Below are 22,301 nucleotides of genomic sequence, written 5' to 3'. Positions count from 1 at the left end.
AAATTAAATATATAATTTATTTAAATTCTAATAAAAAAATTTATAATTGCATTAACAATGACAGACTCTCTTTATAAATTCTCAAGAATAACATAAGTTCATAGAATTTATACAGAGTATCTAATTGTTTGGAAATTTATTAATTAAGTACTTATCAGTACATTCACTATTTTTATATATACTATAAAAGGAATTTAAACATTACCTTCAAATTAACATTTTTATGTTTTTTTCAATTTTCTTTAGAAATCCAGATTTTCTGATAGTCATTTTGAAATTGTTCACCCGTTATAAAAGTATTATAATTGTTTTCTCGAGTCTCAAAAATTAGAGAAATGTAACAGGAGAACATGATGATACAGGAGCAACAAGAAGTGGCACGATGAATAGTACATGCTGTTACCACTTGGAGCGCTCATTAGTCGGTAAAAACCAATAGGACTATTAATAGGTTACCATAAGGACTTACGGACCATGTCGGTGCTACATACTCTGGTAGTAACAACATTTATTACTAAATATTACGGGGAGAATTAATATATTTCGTTATCTACTAAGTAAAATATGTAATTTAAGTTTCCATTTGTCTTATAATATTTCAGTTAAAACTTTTATTATACTGTTAGATCCGTCGGTAATACTTCATAATAAGAATCTCTACATGAGATGGTACCAGAGATTATATCACTGACACGGTCGGTAAGTTACCATCGGATCTCAAAACTTTTTACCGACCAATAAGCGCTCCAAGTGATGACAGAAAGTACTATTTGTCATGCCACTTCTTCTAGTTCCTGTATCATCATGTTCTCCTGTTACATTTCTCTAATTTTTGAGACTTGAGAAAACAATTTTAATACTTTTATAACGGGTGGACAATTTCAAAAGGACTATCAGAATATCTGGATTTCTAATGAAAATTGGAAAAAAACGTCAAAATGTTGATTCAAGGGTTAAGTTTAAATTCCTTTCATAGTATATATAGAAATAGCGAATGTATTGATAGATATATTAATTAATATATTTACAAATAAAATCTCTAACGCACGTGTTACAATTACTATGTAAACATTTATTTTCTTCAATTATCTTATACATGAATTATTTCATAATGCAAGATGTATGGATTTCGGAAGCATTAATAAAGTGTGTAAGGGCCATCTTAGAGTAGTGACATTAATCTTCTGTCCCTTGACGTTTATTTTTCATTTACATTATGTATATGTATAAAATAAAGTTCTATTGTTTTGGTAACTAATTATTTACCACACACACACACACACACACACATTCAATTTATCATATAATTTGCATATGTGTATTAACACAATACATTACAGATAATATTTTGTACAGTCTTAATGTTGTAGTAATATAATATAATCAAAAATTAGATAATCGTAAGGGTATTAACTTTATCGTATAAAATACATTTGCGAAAATATAATATTTTATATATATTATATATTTAATATATATATTATTATTATTTTATATATTTATATATCCGGTTTTGTACAAAACTTATGTTGTAACAATATAATATAATATGACTTTTATACGATAATATTATAGAATTATAGTATACTAAATCTTTACAATGATAAATTTAACGATGAAATATTGTAACAGTATTTTAACAGTATTTTATTAGCTTTTTGTTTCTACCTTCTTGGTAATTTTTATAACAAACTAGTTCCTTTTGTATCTTCTTAGATACTTGAAATATTAATTAATACAAATAATAAAATATTCTCAATATTCTATTGAACTTAATAAGATCAATTCAAAATATTGTCGATTGAAAAATTTACTTTTATTTGTATTAATGCACCATTTGCAAGATTTAAGAGCACCATCATTTATGCACCATTGATATATTATATTATTTAGGAACTAACACAATTAAGTTCAATTATTGCTATCGAAATTCCTTGAACATTGTATTTTTTTTCTTCTATAAGACGTATAAATAATAATAAAAATAATAATAAAATAATAATAATAATAAAATAATAATAATAATAATAATAATAATAATAATAATAATAATAATAATAATTACTGTAATTACAATTATTATATTTAATATAGGAAACACGAATATATCTAATAAAATCGAAATATTATTATTAATTTTGAGAACCCATAGTAAAATAAATGTATACGTCTCAATTAATGTTCCCTTATTGAACTATAATTTATTATAATTTATCTTATTATTATTATTATTATTATTATTATTATTATTATTATTATTATTATTATTATTATTATTATTATTATTATTATTATTATATATCTTTTACTTTAATATTTTCATGTAATAAACAAAAACGAAGAAGAAGAAATATTCATCGATGTCGAAGCTCGTCATACAATGTGGAAAAAAAAACCCATGATATTAAATTTTAAACGATGATATTCATTGCGTTAAAGATTTGCACTGTTCACAGTTTTCCATTCTTTCGTTGAACTCTTCTATTTGTAACGTCATCTCGAAGAAATTATAAGTATCGTGTATGTTTCTCGTGGCTGTACGTAAAATATTTTGCGGACTTGTACCAGGTTCTGTAAAAAATAAAAAGTTCAAATAAATTGTTTTGCAAATAATTAAAAGTATTAAACAAATAAATAACAGTTATAAAATTGCGATCGATAAAATCATTCATTAATATTAAAGTAGATTAATTACTTTTTGTCAAAACGACAAAAATCGAACGTCGTTGTCTTTTCGTAATAACATTAACGTCTTTGTAAACTTACTTATAGCTAAATGCGCTGACAAAGCGGTTTTGTCAAGTGAAAGAGCCCAAATTCGCAAATTGTGTACTTTCACAACACCTTCGATTTGCATGAAGGTATTCTCAACTTGAGAATAATCAAATCCTTTAGGCATTCCTTCCATAAGCACGTTCATAACATCTTTAATAATTGCCACGGTCGTGAGTATGACTAATATCGAAAATAGAAAAGTGCAGATAGGATCAACTATGTTCCACGTTGGCTAGAAAAAGAAAAACCAAGCATAAGAATAAAAAATATAATAATCAAAATTATATATTCTTAATATTTCAATTGTAATAATAAAAAAAAATAAATAAATATTATAAAATATAATTTAATACTAACTTTAAAATAAATAACTAATGCTGCAATAAAAACTCCTATACTTTGAATAAAATCTCCTACGACGTGTATAAACGCAGCACGAACGTTTATATTTTTGTGTTCATCCTTGTGTGATATATTTTCTATATCTGATATCTTCTTCATATCATGATCATCGTGATCATGATGACTATGTCCACCATGAGTATGACCATGCTGATGCAAACTTAGACCCATTCTATAACAAAGGTTAAAAGTCACGAATCTTAAATATATTAGGCCTAATAACTAACATATCAAACATCTCTATGCTATTTTATTAAATAATACTACTACAAACAACTGAACTATTTAAAGTGGTAAGAGTTCTTAGATTGTTCAACCAATTTCATTACAAAAAAAAATGATTATACTTTGAAAAATATGTCTTATTCTTAGATAATATCGTTCAAATAAAACTATAAATATTAATTAATAATAAAATTATTTTTGTAATATCACTAACACTAGATTTACCGCAACACCAACTGCAGAGGTAATTAACATCACAGTTACGTCTAATTCAAAATTCTTATTAATTATTCTTTCTATAGCGAGGTAGAATAAAATCCCAGTGACGACCCATATCAAGAGGACCGACGTTAATGCACCTATCACCTGTGTAAGCCAAAAATCATATTTCAATTAAGAAATGGAACTTAATACAATGAAAAAGAAAAAAGAGAGAGAGAGAAAATAAAATAATGTCGAATGGAATAATAATTCGTTTAATATTAAAAACAAAACTAGTGTTCTTTAGAGAAAGTAAAAGTCTATACCGTCTATACCTGATACTTACTTCCGCACGATACCAACCGAATGGCATTTTTCTTGTTGCAGGCCTTCCTGCGACCCAAATTGAAAATAGAGAAATCATGAATGATGCGAAATCGGTCAGCAAGTGTGCTGCGTCTGTAGCAATGGCCAAACTGTTAGACAGTACACCACCTGTTTAATTACAAAATACTTATTATAATGAAATATTTATATGTCAAACATTATTAATAGATGTACGAAAAGAAGAAGAAAAAGAGATATGCATGATATGCATAATAATTTACCAATTATTTCAGCTATCATGAAGAACACGCATAGAGCACTCGCAAGTAAAAGTTTTTTCCTTGCTTTCTTGTCGATTTCTTTATTTCTTTCTCGATGACAATGATCTTCTGGTAATACTGAAAATCATTTTTCAAATATATATATATTTGTTTTTCTCTAATTAATATATAGACATTTTTATACATTGATTTGTATTGTGTCAATAAATGTCAACATTTGAAACGTAACAAACATTTTATTACATACGTTTATATTACGTTTTTATTTTTGAAACATATTATTTGAAATAGGCGTAGGACTGATCACCCTACCCTGAAGATCTTTCGATCAATAAACGTAACTTAGGCAATTATACACTGAGCGTACCCGGTTGCGAGGTCTGGTCTCTCGAGACCGTAAACCAACAATTTATTTATTTACTTATTTATTATTTGAAATAAAATGAATAAATCTTACTGGAAGAATCGGGAGACGCATTTTCGTCAATTCCTTTAACAACGGTACAACAACCAGATAATTTTCCATGAACGCAAAATATCACTTTCTTCGATGATATCTCATCTTCGGATTCATTATTATTAGGAGGTATACTTGTTCCATAACCATAGATAGCTGTATCTTGAAATCTGAAACAATTAACAATTGGCACGTTTAAATGATTTTCTTGATTAATCAAATACAACTTAAGAATATAAGTAAGTAAAATGAAATGAGTCGGTGATTATTAAAATGATTAGATATTATAAAGTGTTTACATGTTATTTTTAAAACATACAAAGTTATATAAAAGAATATTTTCTTTTTGTTATTTTTTTTTTTTTTTGAATAATAAATTTAGTTGTTTCTTAGTTCTTGGAAATGGAAAAATGATTGATAAATAATTATTTGTAAATGTGCTAATCGTAAATTATTTTAATAATCCTATAATAATCGTAATGCTACGAATCAAATTTAATTGAACAGAATTAGACAAATAATTTAAGACAAAATGACAAAATATTTTCAAACGTTTTTTTTTCTTTCGTTGGTAAACGTTAAAATTAAAAAGAAAAGACCAATTAAGTAGTATACGTCGGACGAACATAATTTTTAGTTTATGTAATAAGTCGAATGAATTAAAGCGACTTTATGATCTGATATGACTTACAATTAAAAACGTAAATGGGATTTATATTTCTGTATGAAATAAATTTTGAAAAGTCATAAGTATTACGTATGCGAAATATTTGTATCAAAATCATTTTGTTTGAAATCTTTTGAAATCTTTTTTTCTAAACGGAAATTCGTAAGATTATTTTTACTTACAATTAGTAAAATGTGTAAAAGAATCAATAAAATTCGATAAGCATAACATTTCAATTATCACTGATAAAATCGTAACACGTTTATCATGATTATACAAAAGGTGTTACCTTATGTATATCAACGTTATAACATTGAAATATCTAAGTTTTTCTAATGATTTAATGATCTCTAATAATTTATATTTAAATTATCATTAATGTATTAATTTGTAAAGTAGTTTATCAATGATTTATAATGTGTCTACTGAAAAATAAATTTAAAACAAAATGTATATTTCACGAGAATGAGATTTGTAATATCAAAGAGATGAGTGGTCATTTTAATAACGAGGACAACATACAATATCGTTTGTAAAAATCTTAATTATACGTAACAATTGTACAATACGTGATACACGTGTTATTATAAATGACAAATTTTCTTGTTCCAAGAATCCTCAAAAGTTAGATAAATATATCTACATTTTTGAAAATTATTATTTTATAGTTATATGCAAACAAATTATTATACTTATAAAGAAACAATAAAACAATAATTACATCGAATTAACTAAAAATTTCTACTTTTTTCTCAAAAAATAACAATTTTTCGAATGAAACAATTACAATGACTGTGATTAGAGGAAACAAATGATTAGATTAGTAAAATAATGAACGATCGAAATTGAACTTCTTAGAATATAATCAAAGATCATTATTTTATGCATTGAACGTGTAATCATCAAGTTTTGTCGATTATCATATTTTCTCTTATTAATTGTAAGTAAAAAGATTTGAAATTTTTGTCACGATGAGGACAACTACAAAAGGAAGGACATATTCGTTATAGCATATCGCTTGTTTAACAGTGCGCATCGTTGAACTTCCTTCTACCGTGTTGATACGAACTATCATTTATCTTTGTTTATCCGGCATTCATGTTAAAGACAAAAAAAATAATACAATCTCTAAATTAATTATTATTATTATTATTATTATTATTATTATTATTATTATTATTATAATTTTTCTTTTTTAACTTATGCATCATCCTCTCAATACTTGGCTTAAAATTATTCATTTAAATTATTCGTATATTCGTGCTTGTTGAATAATGGAAGAAATATGATACAATAAATTAATTAAAATCGTTTTAAATATTGAATATAATTCAATAAAATATATATCCAACGATATTACAACTAAATTCATTGACTTTTGTATTGTATCATTTTCTTATCGTACGATAAGAGACAATTCTGAACGTATCACTATCTATTATCAGATTGTCACAATGCTTTTACGAAACAAATCAGGTAAGCAAGTATACAAAAAGATATTTGTCATTTTCTATTTCGTATCTATTATTGTGTCTATTATCAATGATCGCAAATCTTTATAATCTCATAACACACATACGTGCAGACAAATATAAATAATGAATTTTTCTAAGTAAATCAGAAAATAGCATTCTTTGTTTGCTTTACGTAAAACACTACCTATGTCATTTCCTAAAATAAAATCAAACGAATAAACTAACAAACAAATTAAATAATAATAAAAATTAAATGAAATTTAATTTTAAAAGTATGCCAATTATTCAATGCTATAACTCAAAGAAGCTAACAAACGTAATAAATAAATAAATAAATAAATAAATAAGATATATTATTCATTTATCAATTGCACATTTTCATGACATTGAATAAATGTATTACATTATCGTAAATATTTTGAACAATTGCTATGATTATTATCAATAATTAATTGATTTTTCCAATGAAGTATTCAATCATATAAAATACTAAACGCGACTCAGGATCACTGACGATAAAACTGCATAAAACTGAAGTATTTTGTTACAAATCTGTAAATCAATGATCTGAAAGAGAGAGAGAGAGATCAAATTTCCAACTTCCAATTTGCGGTTAATTATAAAACTGTATAAAGGATTCCTCAATAAGGAATGAAAAAAAAGGAGAACATGATATTTCAAAGTTGGAAAGTGTTTCAAGGTCAACTTTCCGTGATTTCCAAGCAACTAAGGTATATGACCCAACGTCGCTCTCGATTACCGTTATATACGCGTAAGTAACTTATATATATATATATACAGGGTGTGCTTGTGTAACATTATTAACAAATTTCCTCAATACGTATTATTATAAATTCCTTTAATAATGATTCTCATTTTTTTTTTTAAATTATCAACTTATTTTTCGATATATAGATGGAACTTACGTTATAAATGTACATTTTGTTACACATCAAAAATACATTTTTTCTTTTTTATTCTTTTTATTAAAGTACGCATATACAGTGCGTACACACAAGTATTGACATGGATTACATTTTTTGTAAAGCTGTTAAAAATATTTCTTAAGGTCCAAAGTTGAAGTATTCATTGCAATGTGCTTGTAATTTACTTCAATTTCAGATAGAAAAATATATTTAAATTATTAAAATATTCACATTAAGGATTAACAAACTTTTATATAGAGAATTATGTATATATAAAAATATTTAATTTGTGAAAATATTTGTCTTTTTTCGATCACTGCATATACATATATATACAATCTACTTGGCCGACCTATTTTCTTTCAATAAAAAATTACAAGGTTCTTGAGTTTTCTTTTTTTTTTGTTTGAGTCATTTCATTGAACAAATATGCAGTAAAACGATATCGATAAATTGATTTAACCATTTGATTGCTCTAATTTTCCTAAACATTGGCATTCCATGAATAACATAATCTACTTTACCGATCTTTCCTTTTTTTAATAAAAGATTGAAAAAAAATACCACGTGAATTTTCTTTGTTTGTTTTTTCTTTTTTTTTTTTTGTTAATCCTTTCATTGGGGATACTACGAATATGTAGTAAAAGGGATAATGATTGATAAATATTAACCATTTGATTTCTTTAATTTTCCAAGACATTGTAGCGTAATGCAGAATATCTCTGATAAGACTTGTGTGATGGGTGCAAAAAAGTAGAAGGACGATTAATCGCATAAATGTATTAATTTTACGATAATATTAACGACTTATGCATATATACTTGCTTACTTACTCTTGTCAGTTATGCGATATAATAACATTCGAATGAAGAGAATAAGAATAAAAAAGAAAAACAATGAAAAGAAGAAAAAAATAAAAAAAAATAATCAAAGAATGAAAAAATTTAATAGTATAATAGTAATAATAATAATAAAAGATAAAACAGAAGAAGAAACAGAGAAATAGTAGTAATGCTTAACTAGAAAAGAAGAAATAAGGAAAAAAAAGAAAAGATTATTAGTAATAATGGTACATTTGAAAAAAGAAAAAAAAAGAGAAATATTGTGAAATATAATAAATAAAAAAAAAACAATACAAAAAAGGAAGAATAGAAAAATAGTAACGGTTGCAAATAGTAAAAAAAGAAAAGAAGAAATAAAAAAAGAAAGAGAGATATAAAACAAACGCAATAACAACAACAAAAACAACAATAAGGATAATAATAAAAAATAAAATCGTAAAAATTCGTTTAAATTTTAAAACCACAAACGCGCGAAAATATTCGTTTCGTTGTAATCCCCAAAGAAAAATATCATATTGTTTATATTCGTAAGTAAGACAAAAAGCGATAGAAAGTTAATAAACTCACAGTTTAATCTTCTCGTTGTCCATGATAGGTAGGAGACTCAAATAAAATAAATACAGCAAATATATAGGATGACGATGAAGAAGAAGAAGAAGAAGAAAACGACGACGACAATACAATTGTTTAAATGGTAGACGATGATTTTATCGAAGGATAACTACGCGCGCACGTGTCCTTGCGAGACAGGAAATTTTCTAAATTTATATAAATATATATATATATAGGATATTTTAAAGGATGAGATGACAAAGGAAATAAAAAAGATAGAAATAAAACTAAACCAAAAAAAAAACAACAGCCCCCCCTAAAAAAAAATTTTTAGAAAGTAGAAAGAATTGGAATGACGTGGTAGAAAGTGAAAGAAGATGATAAAGATGAAGAGGAAAAAGACGTTTTTTGGAAATGTTTGGACACCAATTCGTCGTATACGTTAAATGATTGAAGAAGAGACGATAATATTGTACCGTAGCCGTCACTTCTCAAACAAACAACAAATTCTACCCACTGCATAGCTTCTTTCGGTCACTTGAACGTGCGTATAGCACGGACAGTTTATTTTAACAGATAACTTAACTCTGAATCCTCCTCTTCTACACCTCCCACCACTAACACTTTATATATATCTATCTATCTCTTTCTTTCTTAATATCTATCTTTCTTCTGCTTACAACTCATTCCCAACGGTTCTCAACTTTTCATCGACGTATCTTCGGGGATATGCCTTCTCTTCTTGTGGCATATTTTATGGGGTACTTGTAATAACAAAATGTTAAATGAGTTTCTTCTTTATGATTATTAATTACGAACAAATATTTAATTGTAATATATATTCCCATCTTTTTTTTTTTAATTTTTTTTTATACATCTGCAAAAATACAATAAATTAATAATAAAATTTCAAATAATATATTATTAATAAACTAAATGAGATCATTTCTTAATTATTTTTAAGAATAATAAAATTGAAAAAATTTTTTTTTGTGTTTTTTCAAATGAGGATAACAAGACAAATACATATTACAATAACATCGTAATAGACTAAATAAAATAACTTCGTGATTATTAAAATAATTTTGTTTGTTTTTTTCTTTTTTTTTTAAATTAACTGCAAAATGGAACGTACGACTAAAAGGAATTGAAAACCACTCTCCTTATAACAATATATATATATATATATATATATATGTATCCCTTCTCCAACAAATTTTTTTGTGATCTATCGATTTCCCGCTTCTCGATCCATTACTAATATTTCTTTCTTTTGATTTCTTCATTTCTGTCACGTGTAAATAAGTACCTTTATCTTCTCTTTTATCCCTTGTAAATCACATTATAACATTAAATAATTATCAAAGGAAAGAAATTAGATTATACTTATAACTCTATCAATTTAATAAAAGAACTACGAAAAAACCAATAGGAAAGAGGATTGGACTCGAAGATCGGATAAGATCGGATTAAATCGGTTTAATCCGTTAAGTTCCGAAAGTCGGATCTCTTTACTCGATTGATAAGTTAGCAAATATGCGCGAAATTCAAAATTTTGAAATATCTTCAATGAAATTATTAAATTATTGATTAATACATAACATTTATCAAATATTTTTATATTATTTATACAAATTATTAACCTAATAAATATATTTTTTAAAATAACTAAATATAATATATAATATAATTAATAATATTATTTACATTATATATATTTGATTATTGTTTTATTGTTCTTTTGTTTTTTTTTTTTACCTTTTTCCTATTCCAATAATAAAATAATTCAATAATTATACATTTGAAAAATAATAGTGACATATTCATACATATACATAATATATCAATCAGACTTTCCCATAGCTCTCTAATTATACATTTTAATTCTAATTGTTTAATTATAGAATTCGTTATTATCGTTATCGTTTATCATTCTCATAAATTTGGACAGAATTTTATGCAACTATATTAAATAATAAAATCATATAAAAATGACTTACTCGATGTTCTTATTCTTCGTATTATTCTCCATAATTTATCGATTTCTAAATATCTTTTAGAATATCTTCCGAATAAAACCCCCAAAACAAATGGTGTAGAAATGTGAACAGTTAAGAGTCTACTGAAGAAACATATCCAGCAGGACAAACTCAACGGAAAATATCATTGTCCATTTTATCTACCATCTCTTCTGTCTCTCGGATTGTATTTATTATCACACAAAAGAAAAGCTTTAATTGACATAATGAAATGACCAAATCTAATATCATTGTCTGATATCGTTTGAAAACAAAGAAGATGAGACAAATTCGTTATCAGTCATATACAATATTTGCATTTTTACATCAATTTCGATCCACTACCACTATCACGATTCGATCTGATTGATTCTCATTGTTCTACGTAAATAAATATTTACAAAATGTTACTGCGAATGTTCTTCAGAGATGTCTCCCGAATAGACCATTATCAATAATCATATTTGTGTATGTATTTGTAAATACGCCTCCTGATAATTTGAAAATAAATCTTAGTTCCTTACGTTCATATAAAAACTATTTTTAATAGTTTAAAAAAACGCTTAAAAGTTGTCATAAAAATAAAATAATAATAAAAGAAAGAAAGAAAAACATGGTTTTGATACAAGACCGTAAAAAATTTCCATACAAAATTTTCCTGTTATATATCGTAGATGTATAATATAATAATGTGACTTAACAAATATACGCAAGTTTTGTTATATGAATTTTTGTTTTACATAAACATTGGTGAAATTTTTAAATAGGAAATTATATATCTTGCTTTAACACGATAGGAATGTATAGTGTTATAGAAAATAATTGTATATCTTCTTAGTGAAAATCCTGCAAAACATATTTTACAAACGATACAAGTTTATTGTTTACGACTATAATATATAGGTAATAAAAAATCACAATAGTTTTTCGACAATATTTGTGGACTATGCATTCCAATGTCCATATTTTAGCTAGAATACTGAAAAAGTAAGATTTACTTTTCACTTGAATGTATATCCATTGAACATCGTCGTTTTTTTTTATGCATTGTTTTATCGTTTCGAGAAATTCAATTATTTATATATCACATTACCATAGATAAGATAATGCCAAATAATTCATTTTTGATAACTTATTATGAATTATCATTAATTTGTAAATATCTGCGTTTTACGATAGAGAATTACCGTGTATCATGATAAATATTAAAATCACAGAAGACAAAGATGAATAATTTCTTTTTTTTTTTTTTTAAATGGCACAATTGATTGTGTTTTTCGATAATTGTATAATTATTGATTCAGAAAGTGGAGAATAGTTTGTTTTTCTTTTTTTTTCTTTTTTTTTCTTCTCTTTTCTTTTCTTTTCATTTCATTTCATTTTTTTTCTTTCTTTTAGATTAATCGAAAAAGTTATAAACTAAATATCATTTGTTCTATTTCATTAATCTAACTTCACAATTCTTCATGTTTCGTATGATCTTCAGTCGTCGATTCTGAAATAAATAAATTATGATATAAAAGTATTCCCCTTACAATATTTTTTATTATATTATCGTAGAATTCGTGAAAAAAAATTGTATTCAGGACTTGAATTAGGTTTTCCATTTGCTGTATAAATGCTTTAACTACTGAACTGTCCAGGGACCCCCTCGGTCAACTTCCTCACAAATTATATATTATTACGTACCACTATCTTCTTTTTCCATTTGTCTAGTTTCATTCTCAATTTTTTGTTGCAAAGCTTTTATCTCTTCATCGTATCCTACCCATTCAGGTAAAATACGCATCGCAGCTTGCAACTTTGCTTCTTTAGTCATTGGATTGTTACACTGAAATATGAAATTTAATTCTTATTATATAATTCTATTAATAAAATATTTCAATTATATGTAGTTCATGATACGAACCAAATCTATAGTTTTGGCATATTTCTTAGATGAATCGTCACACCATGTTTCACACCATAACCAGTCTTGTGGTAATGTTTTTATTGCTACTTGATGGATCATATTATTAGGTAAATCCTAAAGTAATAAATGTATTATTAAAATAATTATTTTTATCAAATTAATTAACCTTTGCTTACCACACTGGGTCCAAAGGACCCAGACCTTAAGCGTTTAAGCGTATTACTCCAGGGAGGTGTGGTAAGCAAGGGTTAATAATAATAATAATAAATATCTTAAATGTTTCAAATACCTGATCGAGATTGGATAAACTATTAGGATCCTGACTTAAAGCTTGATATTGTCCTCTTAATCGATCACCTGCGGCAATACGACGGAATCTTTTTAAATCTACTACGTAAAGAGCACTAATATGATAAGAACGGCCTTGTAAATGATTTCTCCAGTATCCTTGTTTCCAAAATCTGAAACCGTCCATTTCTTTTCTGCTATCACAAAATGGTGTGTAAGCATATGGTGCACCGCCAAGATCTAAAGTTGCCAATTCTTTCAAATCAGCTCTTACAACCTAAAAAAGAAACCAAATTTTATAGCAAAGTAGATAATTTAGATTGAATAATTAGGAAATAATCAAATGTTCGTTCATACTTGATCAGCATCAACAAATATAATTTTTTTAACATTCAATGGGAATAATACGTCCAAGAATAATATTTTATATCCCCAAATTGTTCGTTGCTTTTCAGTTTGTTGATGTAACCAACGTGGCCATTTATATTGAACCAATTCATACTCGAAACCATACTCTTTCGCCATGTGCGGTAAGAAATCCTATTAATAAAATATTATTTAGATAAATGAATACAATATTTGATAATAAAAATGTTTTAATATTTTACTTACTTTAACCGTAGGGGAGAGATAATTTTTCAAAAACCAGAACTTTACAGGAGTCTTCGTATGTTTGATAACACTCAGCATCATAATCTTTAAGAATCTTTCATAAAGATGACCAGAGGCAAGAGAGAATATATTTATTTTGTCATCCTGATCTTCGCTTTCATCTCCTGTAGTGAATGTCCTAATATAAAAAAAAAGAAATGAATCTTTAAAGAAAATATTTTCGATATAATCATTTTATAATTTCAATTTGTTTTAATAAAGAAGAAATAAGATGATAGAATATATTCATTACATTTTAAATGTGTGTTTGTCTACATAGTAATGAAAAGCTTACCAAAATTTCGAAAAGCTAAAAAAGGAGAGAATAAATAAAAATTAAAGTTCAAAGATAACTGAATAGCATTGTGTTCCTACTGATATCAATTATAACAGTAGATATGAGACTTTTTTTTTTTTTTTTTTTTAAAGAAATTAAAATTAAATATTATTTATATGTACCTAGAAATAGAATTCCATATGCCAGAGTTTTTATCGTCATCCGAAAGTAAATCCATATTAGCTTTGTCCGGTTTTTTGGAAACTTTGACTTTAAGAACATGACTTTTTAAAGAACTTATTAAAACTTTAACGTTATTGCCATCTTGAATAACATCCTGCCCATCGACGGTAGTAATATCATATATTTCTGCCGAACGTCCATGTCTTAATCGTAAATGCCATTCTCCGGGATTCGCTTTAAGTTGGAAATATCCTAAATTGGCCATAACTATAGTATCAACCATTACCGGTTGTTTTTCAGTTCCTAATGTAATTTGTAAGCCTCTCGGTGGATTTCCCATTACTGCTTCGAAACAATGGCCTTCGAGTAATAAATGTTCTAATTCGAACTCACTAAACAATAATAATTATAAATTTATTCACCTCCGCATATTTATAGAAAGAAACATAAATATTGAAATATTATTTAATTATACCTATGAACACCCATTGCCACATTATCTAATTTAATATTGTCTAAATCGTAAACGCTTCGCACTACTTCCACCAGCCAATTTTCTGGCGCATGAATGTATTGCGTTAATAGCGACGAAGTAGGAAGTTTAGTAAATTTAGCTATAGCGCCATTTAAATGTCCATCCGCAGTAAATTGTGGTTCGGGATCGAGTACAAAACGATAGAAACTGAAATAAAATTTAGAAAATCATTAGTATATGAGATAAATGTTAAATAATATACGATTAATTTACCTTTTCAATGGCATGTCGCTATTTTTATCTAAACAATTAAGAAATACTTTAATTCGGCAGTTCAATGTTTGTTGTAATGTCTTCAAAATTGGACCTAATTTTTGAGCACCTCTTGACACCGGATCGACTATTGCAATTAAATCGAATGTTACTTCATCAGGATTTACAGGTGGAAGTTTTATAACGCTGAAAAATGAATATAATGTTTTGTAATTATACAAAAAAAAAAAAAGAAACCAATTAATAACAAAAGAAGAAAACTGTAACATTTATTATTAGTTACCTGTGCTCATCTCCATGAAAACGTACTTCAAATCGACTACGTGTTTGTGGTCGTGGAACCAAGAGTGAAGTGATTTTCATTATCATATCATCCGTAATATCAGTTCTTTCTATATTTAAGAATAATTAAAGTAATTTTCTATATTCCAATGATCGTAATAAATATAAAAACAATAATATGTTCATACCATAATCATCGTCTTCCTCAGATTGAGATTTAATTAAATTTTTAAATAATTTATCTCCATATGTACTCTGACTAAATCGTTCAAAAAGTGAAAAATCTTCATTTGTAAATTCTTCATTAGTATCTAAGGGGCCAATCATTCGTCCATTACATACAACAGTTATGGCTCCTTTTTCTAATCCTAAAACTTGTTTAGAATAGTACGTATGGAACTCTAATAACTCGTCTTCATTTTCAAAGTGTTCATTAATTAACTCGTACTGCAATATTATTAAATATTTTAGGATATATTATATATATACTAAAAAATAAAAATTCTAGACCAACCTCTGCAAGCGATTCGAAGTCTTCTTTGACTATTTTGTGCATTACTTGTAAAGCTTTATCTATGGGCAATAAATTTAAAGCAGCAAGTGCAATTCTATTTAAATCATATTCAAAATCAACATCATTATTATTGATGATTAAGCTTATTCTTGCATCTGGATTTGATTCCTATATAAAATACGATTTAATTAGATATAATACTTATTCAGAAATACATTTTTATAAATTTCACAGTAATTATGTAAAACATTTGCATACTATATAAATAAGAGCTTCGTGGAGCAATGTTCTTGACGACTTTGATTTTAAATCAACTACGATCCAAAATGAATATAAATGATGCAAACTGCTTCGACGAGATACAAATAAATATTTCATTTTTTCCATGAGCCAAGATGATGCATCTTGGGGAGTCCATTTAGTATAATCGTTATCTTTGGGAACTGTTCCAATTAAATTCAACCAAGAATTTTTATCTATTTTCAAGATACGTTCGTTTAATCTATAAAAATAGTGTGTATAGTTTTATTTATTTTCTAAGACAATCTTAAGAGCGTAGTATATTACCGTGGCATAACGTTAGGTTGATTCATTATGAAATCAACAACATCATCTCCTTGTGTAACTTCACCGCGATAAACTGCTTTTTGTAAGGCAGGTGTTTGCGCTACAATAGTACTTAATACTGCTTCTTCAAATAAATCAGCATTTAATCGAGTAGCTGGTAATGGTACGCCATTAAGTAACGCTTGCGGAAATTTCTTAAAACCAGATCGTTTAACAAAATCGCTAGCCAAATGACGACCAACGTCATATTCTGATTCTTCGCTAAGAATGTAATTTATATTAGCAGAAGAATCTATTTTTCTTATAGCTTGTTTAACAATGTCCACAGTTATGGGATAAGATCCGATATACAATCCTAACTGAAACAAATTCATTCGTGTTACTTAATTATTCTCAATAAAATCAAATTACTTAAAATTAATCGATGAATTATTTAAAATTTTACCAAAAATTCGAATGCTTCCTTAGCACTTTTGCTTTCTATGAAATAATGGAAAGCGTTGTTCACTGCAACACTCGCATCTGATAAGCCAGTAACAGAAGTATCATAATTAGTTATGAAAACGAATCCTATTCTTAAAGGAGCAACATATGTATACAAAGATGATGCTAATGAAATTAAGGCCATTGAATCTTCATTTAAAGGATCGATAATTAATACCTGAAAATAATACAAAATATATATGTATATTTATTAAATTATAAATTTTTTAATTTAGAGATTCAAATAATTTACCAAATTATATAAATTTCGTCTTATATTTCTAAGCATTCCTGGAAAAGTTGGTCTTAATAATTCAGTCAATGCAGGTGACCATCTGCTATAACGAGCATCACTTTCAATATCGTTTATCCAAATTATAGCTGAATCTCTAATATCCATAGCAAACTCTTGATTATCTACATTACTTGATAAGTCAAGAGCTAAAAGTTTTCCCATGTTTTTACTATTCAATCCTATAAAACAAAACAAAAAGAAAGAAAATATAACTATATACATTAAGTAAATTTTTAAAATTATGCATATGCAAAAATATATTTAAATTTTACCAATTTTATGAAGTGCCTCCATTACACGCAGTTCGCCTCTCAAAGCCTCTAGAAGTGTAAGTACGTCGATAGCTTCTAAGTCGAAAAATAAACCATTAATAAAGAGTGCGGTGTCTGTCGGTTGTATACTTAAACTTCCAGAAAATATATCTTGATTTAGTTTCATCTCCTTTTTCATTTCATTATTTACTTTTGTTCTAATCAATGATTTGGCCTAAAACAACATACGTTTTTGTATAGCATACGAAACACGTATCGATATAATAATTATTATTAATCAAATATTCAATCTTACTTGCATAGGAAAATTTTGAGCGATGTCTGTTAAAACGTTAAGAGCTTCATCCGTAGGAGAGTTCATTATTCTCTCAGCTGCTTGATGACTTAATTCTTGAAACTGCCATACTTTTAATGCCCCAATTTCATGACTCGTTTCAAGCAAATGTGTTTGTAATTCTTCCAATTCAGCCTGTTTATCTGGATATAATGTTCTAAAAGATATAAATTATTAATAGTATTCCAAATGTATACAATATATACTTTATTATATATCAATCAAATAAATTCTAATAAATACTTTAAAGTAACGAAATTAATTCCATCTATTTCTTCAATTCCATCGTTGTTTGTTTCGGATCCTTTTCTAGTATTATCTTTAATATCTGAATCATCTGTAGCTTTATATTCAGTTGATTTCATTTGTAATTCTACACCATAACCGGATAACCGTAATTTCCTATCTAGTCTATCCTGTAATTAAAAAATACATGTGAGAAATAATACAAAGATTATTTTGTTTTTTATTAACTACAATTAAATTTCGTTTTTACCTTTACGTAGTAACGTAATATATAATTGATTCCTTGTGTATCTGCTATATTTTTTAATTTCGTGTGATAGTTCATGAACATTGGAGAATCAACTTGACCATACATTATTATAACTTTATCAGTTTTTTGAGATCCCAAATAATAATGATCTATACTGTAAGTATCTCTCTTAGTCCATTCATCCTAAAAAAAAATAAATGGAACATTAATCTCTTGCATTATAATTTAACACGCAGACCTGTGTCATATTTGATGAAAATATAGCATATAAATTCATATAGCAATTCCACACGATGTTCAATGAAACTGTTTTAACTACCTTAGCGATTAATTCATTTACTTCAAAGATGGAACATGTAAATTTTCCACCAATGTCGATTACGTTATAACAATCTAAAGTAGAAACATTCTTGTTTTCTGCCATTTGCGAAAACATTTCAACTCGGGTAGAATAAATACGCAATGACAGTCCTAATTTAAGAACTGCAATCTCCGCTGGAGATAAATGCTTTTCAGCTAACTTCAAAATTAATTCATAATTATCTTTTTCTGTACCTGTAAAACATTTGTCAGATTAAAATAATATAATTAATTATAAAGCATGTTGATTATTTTGTCAATTACCATTTTGTATGGATGCAACATTTTCAGAATACGCTTCGATGAATTTCCAAAAGTAATTTGGATTTTCATCATTGAGATATTCAGCTGCTTCTAAAAATAATGGAGTTTCCTTCCATTTTGCATCAATCAACGTTGTCACATATTTGTTTACTTTTTTATCCGCTTTTAATCCTTTTGAGCACAAAAGTAATGAATAAAAAAATACTAGTATCCACATCTAAAACAGATATATTACATAATGACAGTAATAATTTCAATCATACATAAATTTCAATTATTATAACAATAAATTGCAAATAATTAATAAATCATTTATACGTTTATAAACACGTCAAACAATGTAGAGGTTAAGTCCTTTGTTTGTAAAGAAAACTTACATTAATAAATAAATAGCAAATAAAACTTAAAGTAACCTATAAATTACATTTATAAAAATCTTATATATTTTAAAGAGAAAACAAATATTTATAAATACAAAATTATATAAATAAATAAAAATTTGTTATTTCAAAACTGACACCATCAAAGTATACACCATGAATATGCATGTCAAATAAATAACTATTTAAGAAATATTACAATAAAAACAATTGTGGAATATTTGCCATACCCTTAAATGTTGATTATAAACTGTATTAATTATCGTGAAGACATTTATAATAATGACCAATCCACGTAATGCACGTGTCACTTCAGAATACACAGAAATTCTACGTAAGATGGACGGATGTATGTGTTGAACACACATATATACACACACATGACGTATTCATTTTAGTATTGAATAAAATTTAATTCAATAATGATCAATAGTTATAACACAAATATTTTACTGTCGATCGTGATAAATGATTTAATAATCAGTTGAATGAAAACGATTCTACGAAATAATTCATCAATGATTTATAGTATCTACCAAATAATTCGTCAATGATAGAAATGCATTGATGAATTACACCGTAGATACATTAAATCATTGATACATTTCGTTTTACGTAAATACTATTGAATCATTGAAATAGTACATCGTAGAATTATTTTCATTACATTCATGCGTTTTATCGACTGATTAAGTATTTTTCAATTGTTATACAATACATTATATTTAAATACATTGTTGAATTATTATACAGCAATTAGAAAAGATTGTCATTGTTATATTGTTAAAATATATTATTTTTAAAAGGAAAATCTGTGTGAATACTGTAAATAACCTATAACAAAATAACTTTTCAGTTATAAAACAAGTAATATATGTATAATTAGTGTCTTCAATTAAGATTGAACAATATAGTATATCAAAATGACAATTGTCGATTACATTCATACTCTATCAGAGAATCCTTACTTTGGTGCTGGTTTTGGTCTCTTTGGTGTAGGAGCTGGGGCTGCTATATTAAGAAAAGGAATGCAAGCTGGAATGATATTCTTTAGGTAATAATTCAATGAAAATTAAATTTTATATCGTTGACATTTTTTTTATATGATACTTTAGTAATTTTATATGATAAAGGCGACATTATATGATTACTTTGGAAGTTCCATGTCGAGACAAAAGTTATCAATGGCTCTTGCAATGGATCACACATAGAGGTGCTACTAAAACGCAACATTTGTCTGTTGAAACGAGCTTTGAACAAAAAGAAACTGGTCACATTAAAACTAAATATGAATTCATACCTAGTATCGGAACACACTTTTTTAAGTAAGTAATTTCTTCCTTAATAATACATCTAGTTTTATTAATATGATTATTCATGGAATTTATTAATATAAATGATTAACTTACAGCTATCGAGGTAATTGGATTAGAGTTGAAAGAACAAGAGAACAACAAACGTTAGATTTGCATATGGGTATTCCATGGGAAACGGTACAACTTACAGCATTAGGAAGAGATAGAAGTTTATATTTTAATATTCTTGAAGAAGGTTGAATTCCTCTATATTATAATTATTAAAGCTTTAAAGAATTTTAAGAATTTAGTAATAAATTTCTTTTCCATAGCTAGACAATTGGCTTTAAAGGAGCATGAAGGAAAAACCATAATGTATGTTGCGATGGGCAGCGAGTGGAGACAATTTGGACATCCTAGAAAGAAAAGGCCGTTAACATCAGTAGTCTTAGATGTTGGAATATCTGAAAGGATATTAAATGATTGTAAAGATTTTATCAGTACTCCTTCATGGTATAGCAATAGAGGTAAGAAGAGAATTAAACATTTTATTCTAAAGAAAAAATGTAAATCTTTTACTCTTTTTTGTATACAGGAATTCCATATAGGAGAGGATATTTATTGCATGGTCCACCAGGCTGTGGAAAATCATCTTACATAACTGCATTAGCTGGAGAGTTAGAACGTGGTATATGTGTCTTAAATTTGTCCGAACGTGGCTTAACAGATGATAGATTAAATCATTTATTAGCAGTTGCTCCGCAACAAACAATTATTCTTCTTGAAGATATTGATGCTGCATTTACTAGTAGAGAAGAATCTAAAGAAGGTAAAGTTGCTAATATTATTCTAATATTAATTTAATTATAACTTTGAATATATCATGTTACATTATACTTTTGTTTATAATTACAGTTAAAACAGCGTACGAAGGTTTAAACAGAGTTACGTTTAGTGGTTTATTAAATTGTTTGGATGGCGTTGCATCTACTGAAGCAAGAATTTTATTTATGACAACGAATTATCTCGAACGTTTAGATCCTGCTCTTGTGAGACCTGGTAGAGTTGACGTCAAAGAATATATTGGTACATATTCAAAGATTAATGTATATACCTAAATATTTAAGTATTAAAATTCGAAATAGAAAAATAATGTAAAATATTTTATTAGGTTGGTGCAGTGGTTCTCAAGTCGAACAAATGTTCTTAAAATTTTATAAATCACCTGAAAACGTAACGAATGATATGGCAAAACAATTTGCTAACGAAGTGATGGCTCAAAAGAAAAACGTTAGTCCTGCTCAAATTCAAGGGTTCTTTATGTTCCATAAAAATGATCCAGAAAAAGTTATAAGCAATGTTAAACAAATATGGGAACTTACATAATAATGAAAATTGAAAATATTGTCTACCTGGAAATCTCTTTAAGAATATTTTGTAATTAAAAAAAGTAAAAATTTTAACTATATTATAATTTTTTGAATATGAGATGTACTTTATATTCATGTAGGTAATCTGTAAAAAAAATATAAACTGTTGTAATCGGATGAGA

General features: G+C 26.6%; 3 protein-coding genes across 7 annotated transcripts; 1 reads left to right on the top strand and 2 right to left on the bottom strand.

Moving 5' to 3' along the window:
- Window positions 1–1,051: 1,051 nt before the first annotated feature.
- LOC107067861 (proton-coupled zinc antiporter SLC30A2) lies at window positions 1,052–11,853 on the bottom strand. Of its 4 annotated transcripts, none has more exons than XM_015323756.2 (9): window positions 10,266–11,853; window positions 9,811–10,007; window positions 4,669–4,838; window positions 4,212–4,328; window positions 3,950–4,098; window positions 3,617–3,768; window positions 3,133–3,349; window positions 2,767–3,007; window positions 1,052–2,571 (listed from the first exon to the last, which is right to left on the bottom strand). In XM_015323756.2, exons 2-9 carry the CDS (start codon window positions 9,879–9,881, stop codon window positions 2,426–2,428), a joined length of 1,263 nt encoding a protein of 420 aa, XP_015179242.1. In that variant the 5' UTR covers window positions 9,882–10,007; window positions 10,266–11,853; the 3' UTR covers window positions 1,052–2,425. The 4 variants fall into 4 exon arrangements, with proteins under 4 accessions (XP_015179242.1, XP_015179244.1, XP_015179245.1 ...); XM_015323758.2 differs by lacking the exon at window positions 10,266–11,853 and adding an exon at window positions 9,146–9,336 and having other exon boundaries at window positions 9,607–9,956; XM_015323759.2 differs by lacking the exon at window positions 10,266–11,853 and adding an exon at window positions 9,146–9,336 and having other exon boundaries at window positions 9,648–9,956.
- A 617-nt stretch (window positions 11,854–12,470) lies between these two features.
- On the bottom strand, window positions 12,471–19,969 carry Uggt (UDP-glucose-glycoprotein glucosyltransferase). Of its 2 annotated transcripts, XM_015323750.2 has the most exons (24): window positions 19,685–19,969; window positions 19,075–19,291; window positions 18,770–19,005; window positions 18,451–18,633; window positions 18,198–18,370; window positions 17,916–18,111; window positions 17,621–17,834; window positions 17,307–17,527; window positions 17,016–17,231; window positions 16,571–16,929; window positions 16,262–16,505; window positions 16,004–16,171; window positions 15,678–15,936; window positions 15,491–15,599; window positions 15,208–15,393; window positions 14,935–15,141; window positions 14,459–14,851; window positions 14,295–14,309; window positions 13,961–14,138; window positions 13,706–13,888; window positions 13,350–13,625; window positions 13,058–13,174; window positions 12,838–12,979; window positions 12,471–12,643 (listed from the first exon to the last, which is right to left on the bottom strand). In XM_015323750.2, the coding sequence occupies exons 1-24, from the start codon at window positions 19,820–19,822 to the stop codon at window positions 12,603–12,605; spliced, it is 4,671 nt and encodes a 1,556-aa protein (XP_015179236.1). In that variant the 5' UTR covers window positions 19,823–19,969; the 3' UTR covers window positions 12,471–12,602. The 2 variants fall into 2 exon arrangements, with proteins under 2 accessions (XP_015179236.1, XP_015179237.1); XM_015323751.2 differs by lacking the exon at window positions 14,295–14,309 and having other exon boundaries at window positions 19,685–19,968.
- Window positions 19,970–20,152: 183 nt separating this feature from the next.
- Window positions 20,153–22,296, top strand: Bcs1 (mitochondrial chaperone BCS1). The gene is made up of 7 exons (XM_015323753.2): window positions 20,153–20,508; window positions 20,588–20,779; window positions 20,866–21,005; window positions 21,082–21,276; window positions 21,345–21,578; window positions 21,665–21,835; window positions 21,921–22,296. The coding sequence occupies exons 1-7, from the start codon at window positions 20,378–20,380 to the stop codon at window positions 22,133–22,135; spliced, it is 1,278 nt and encodes a 425-aa protein (XP_015179239.1). The 5' UTR covers window positions 20,153–20,377; the 3' UTR covers window positions 22,136–22,296.
- The last annotated feature ends 5 nt before the right edge of the window (window positions 22,297–22,301 follow it).

The sequence above is a fragment of the Polistes dominula genome, unplaced genomic scaffold (genome assembly GCF_049000335.1).
Source record: "Polistes dominula isolate Pdom_NZ unplaced genomic scaffold, Pdom_raw_medaka contig_73, whole genome shotgun sequence".
Taxonomy (NCBI): domain Eukaryota; kingdom Metazoa; phylum Arthropoda; class Insecta; order Hymenoptera; family Vespidae; genus Polistes; species Polistes dominula.
The sequence above is the reverse complement of the archived record's forward strand: the minus strand, read 5'-3'. Positions and strand labels throughout refer to the sequence as shown.

Bases quoted from the DNA above. Each gene is read 5' to 3' on its own strand.
- Bcs1 (XM_015323753.2), top strand. From the start codon at position 20,378: ATGACAATTGTCGATTACATTCATACTCTATCAGAGAATCCTTACTTT. The intron at 20,509-20,587 runs GTAATAATTCAA...TATATGATAAAG, and splicing joins GCTGGAATGATATTCTTTAG to GCGACATTATATGATTACTT. The intron at 21,579-21,664 runs GTAAAGTTGCTA...TTATAATTACAG, and splicing joins TAGAGAAGAATCTAAAGAAG to TTAAAACAGCGTACGAAGGT.
- LOC107067861 (XM_015323756.2), bottom strand. From the start codon at position 9,881: ATGCCACAAGAAGAGAAGGCATATCCCCGAAGATACGTCGATGAAAAG. The intron at 4,839-9,810 runs GTAAGCAGAAGA...TAATTGTTTCAG, and splicing joins AGAACCGTTGGGAATGAGTT to ATTTCAAGATACAGCTATCT. The intron at 4,329-4,668 runs GTAAGATTTATT...AATGATTTTCAG, and splicing joins TGCGTCTCCCGATTCTTCCA to TATTACCAGAAGATCATTGT.
- Uggt (XM_015323750.2), bottom strand. From the start codon at position 19,822: ATGTGTGTTCAACACATACATCCGTCCATCTTACGTAGAATTTCTGTG. The intron at 17,835-17,915 runs GTAAGATTGAAT...ATGTTGTTTTAG, and splicing joins CTCAAAATTTTCCTATGCAA to GCCAAATCATTGATTAGAAC. The intron at 15,600-15,677 runs GTATGAACATAT...TCTTAAATATAG, and splicing joins TGAGGAAGACGATGATTATG to AAAGAACTGATATTACGGAT.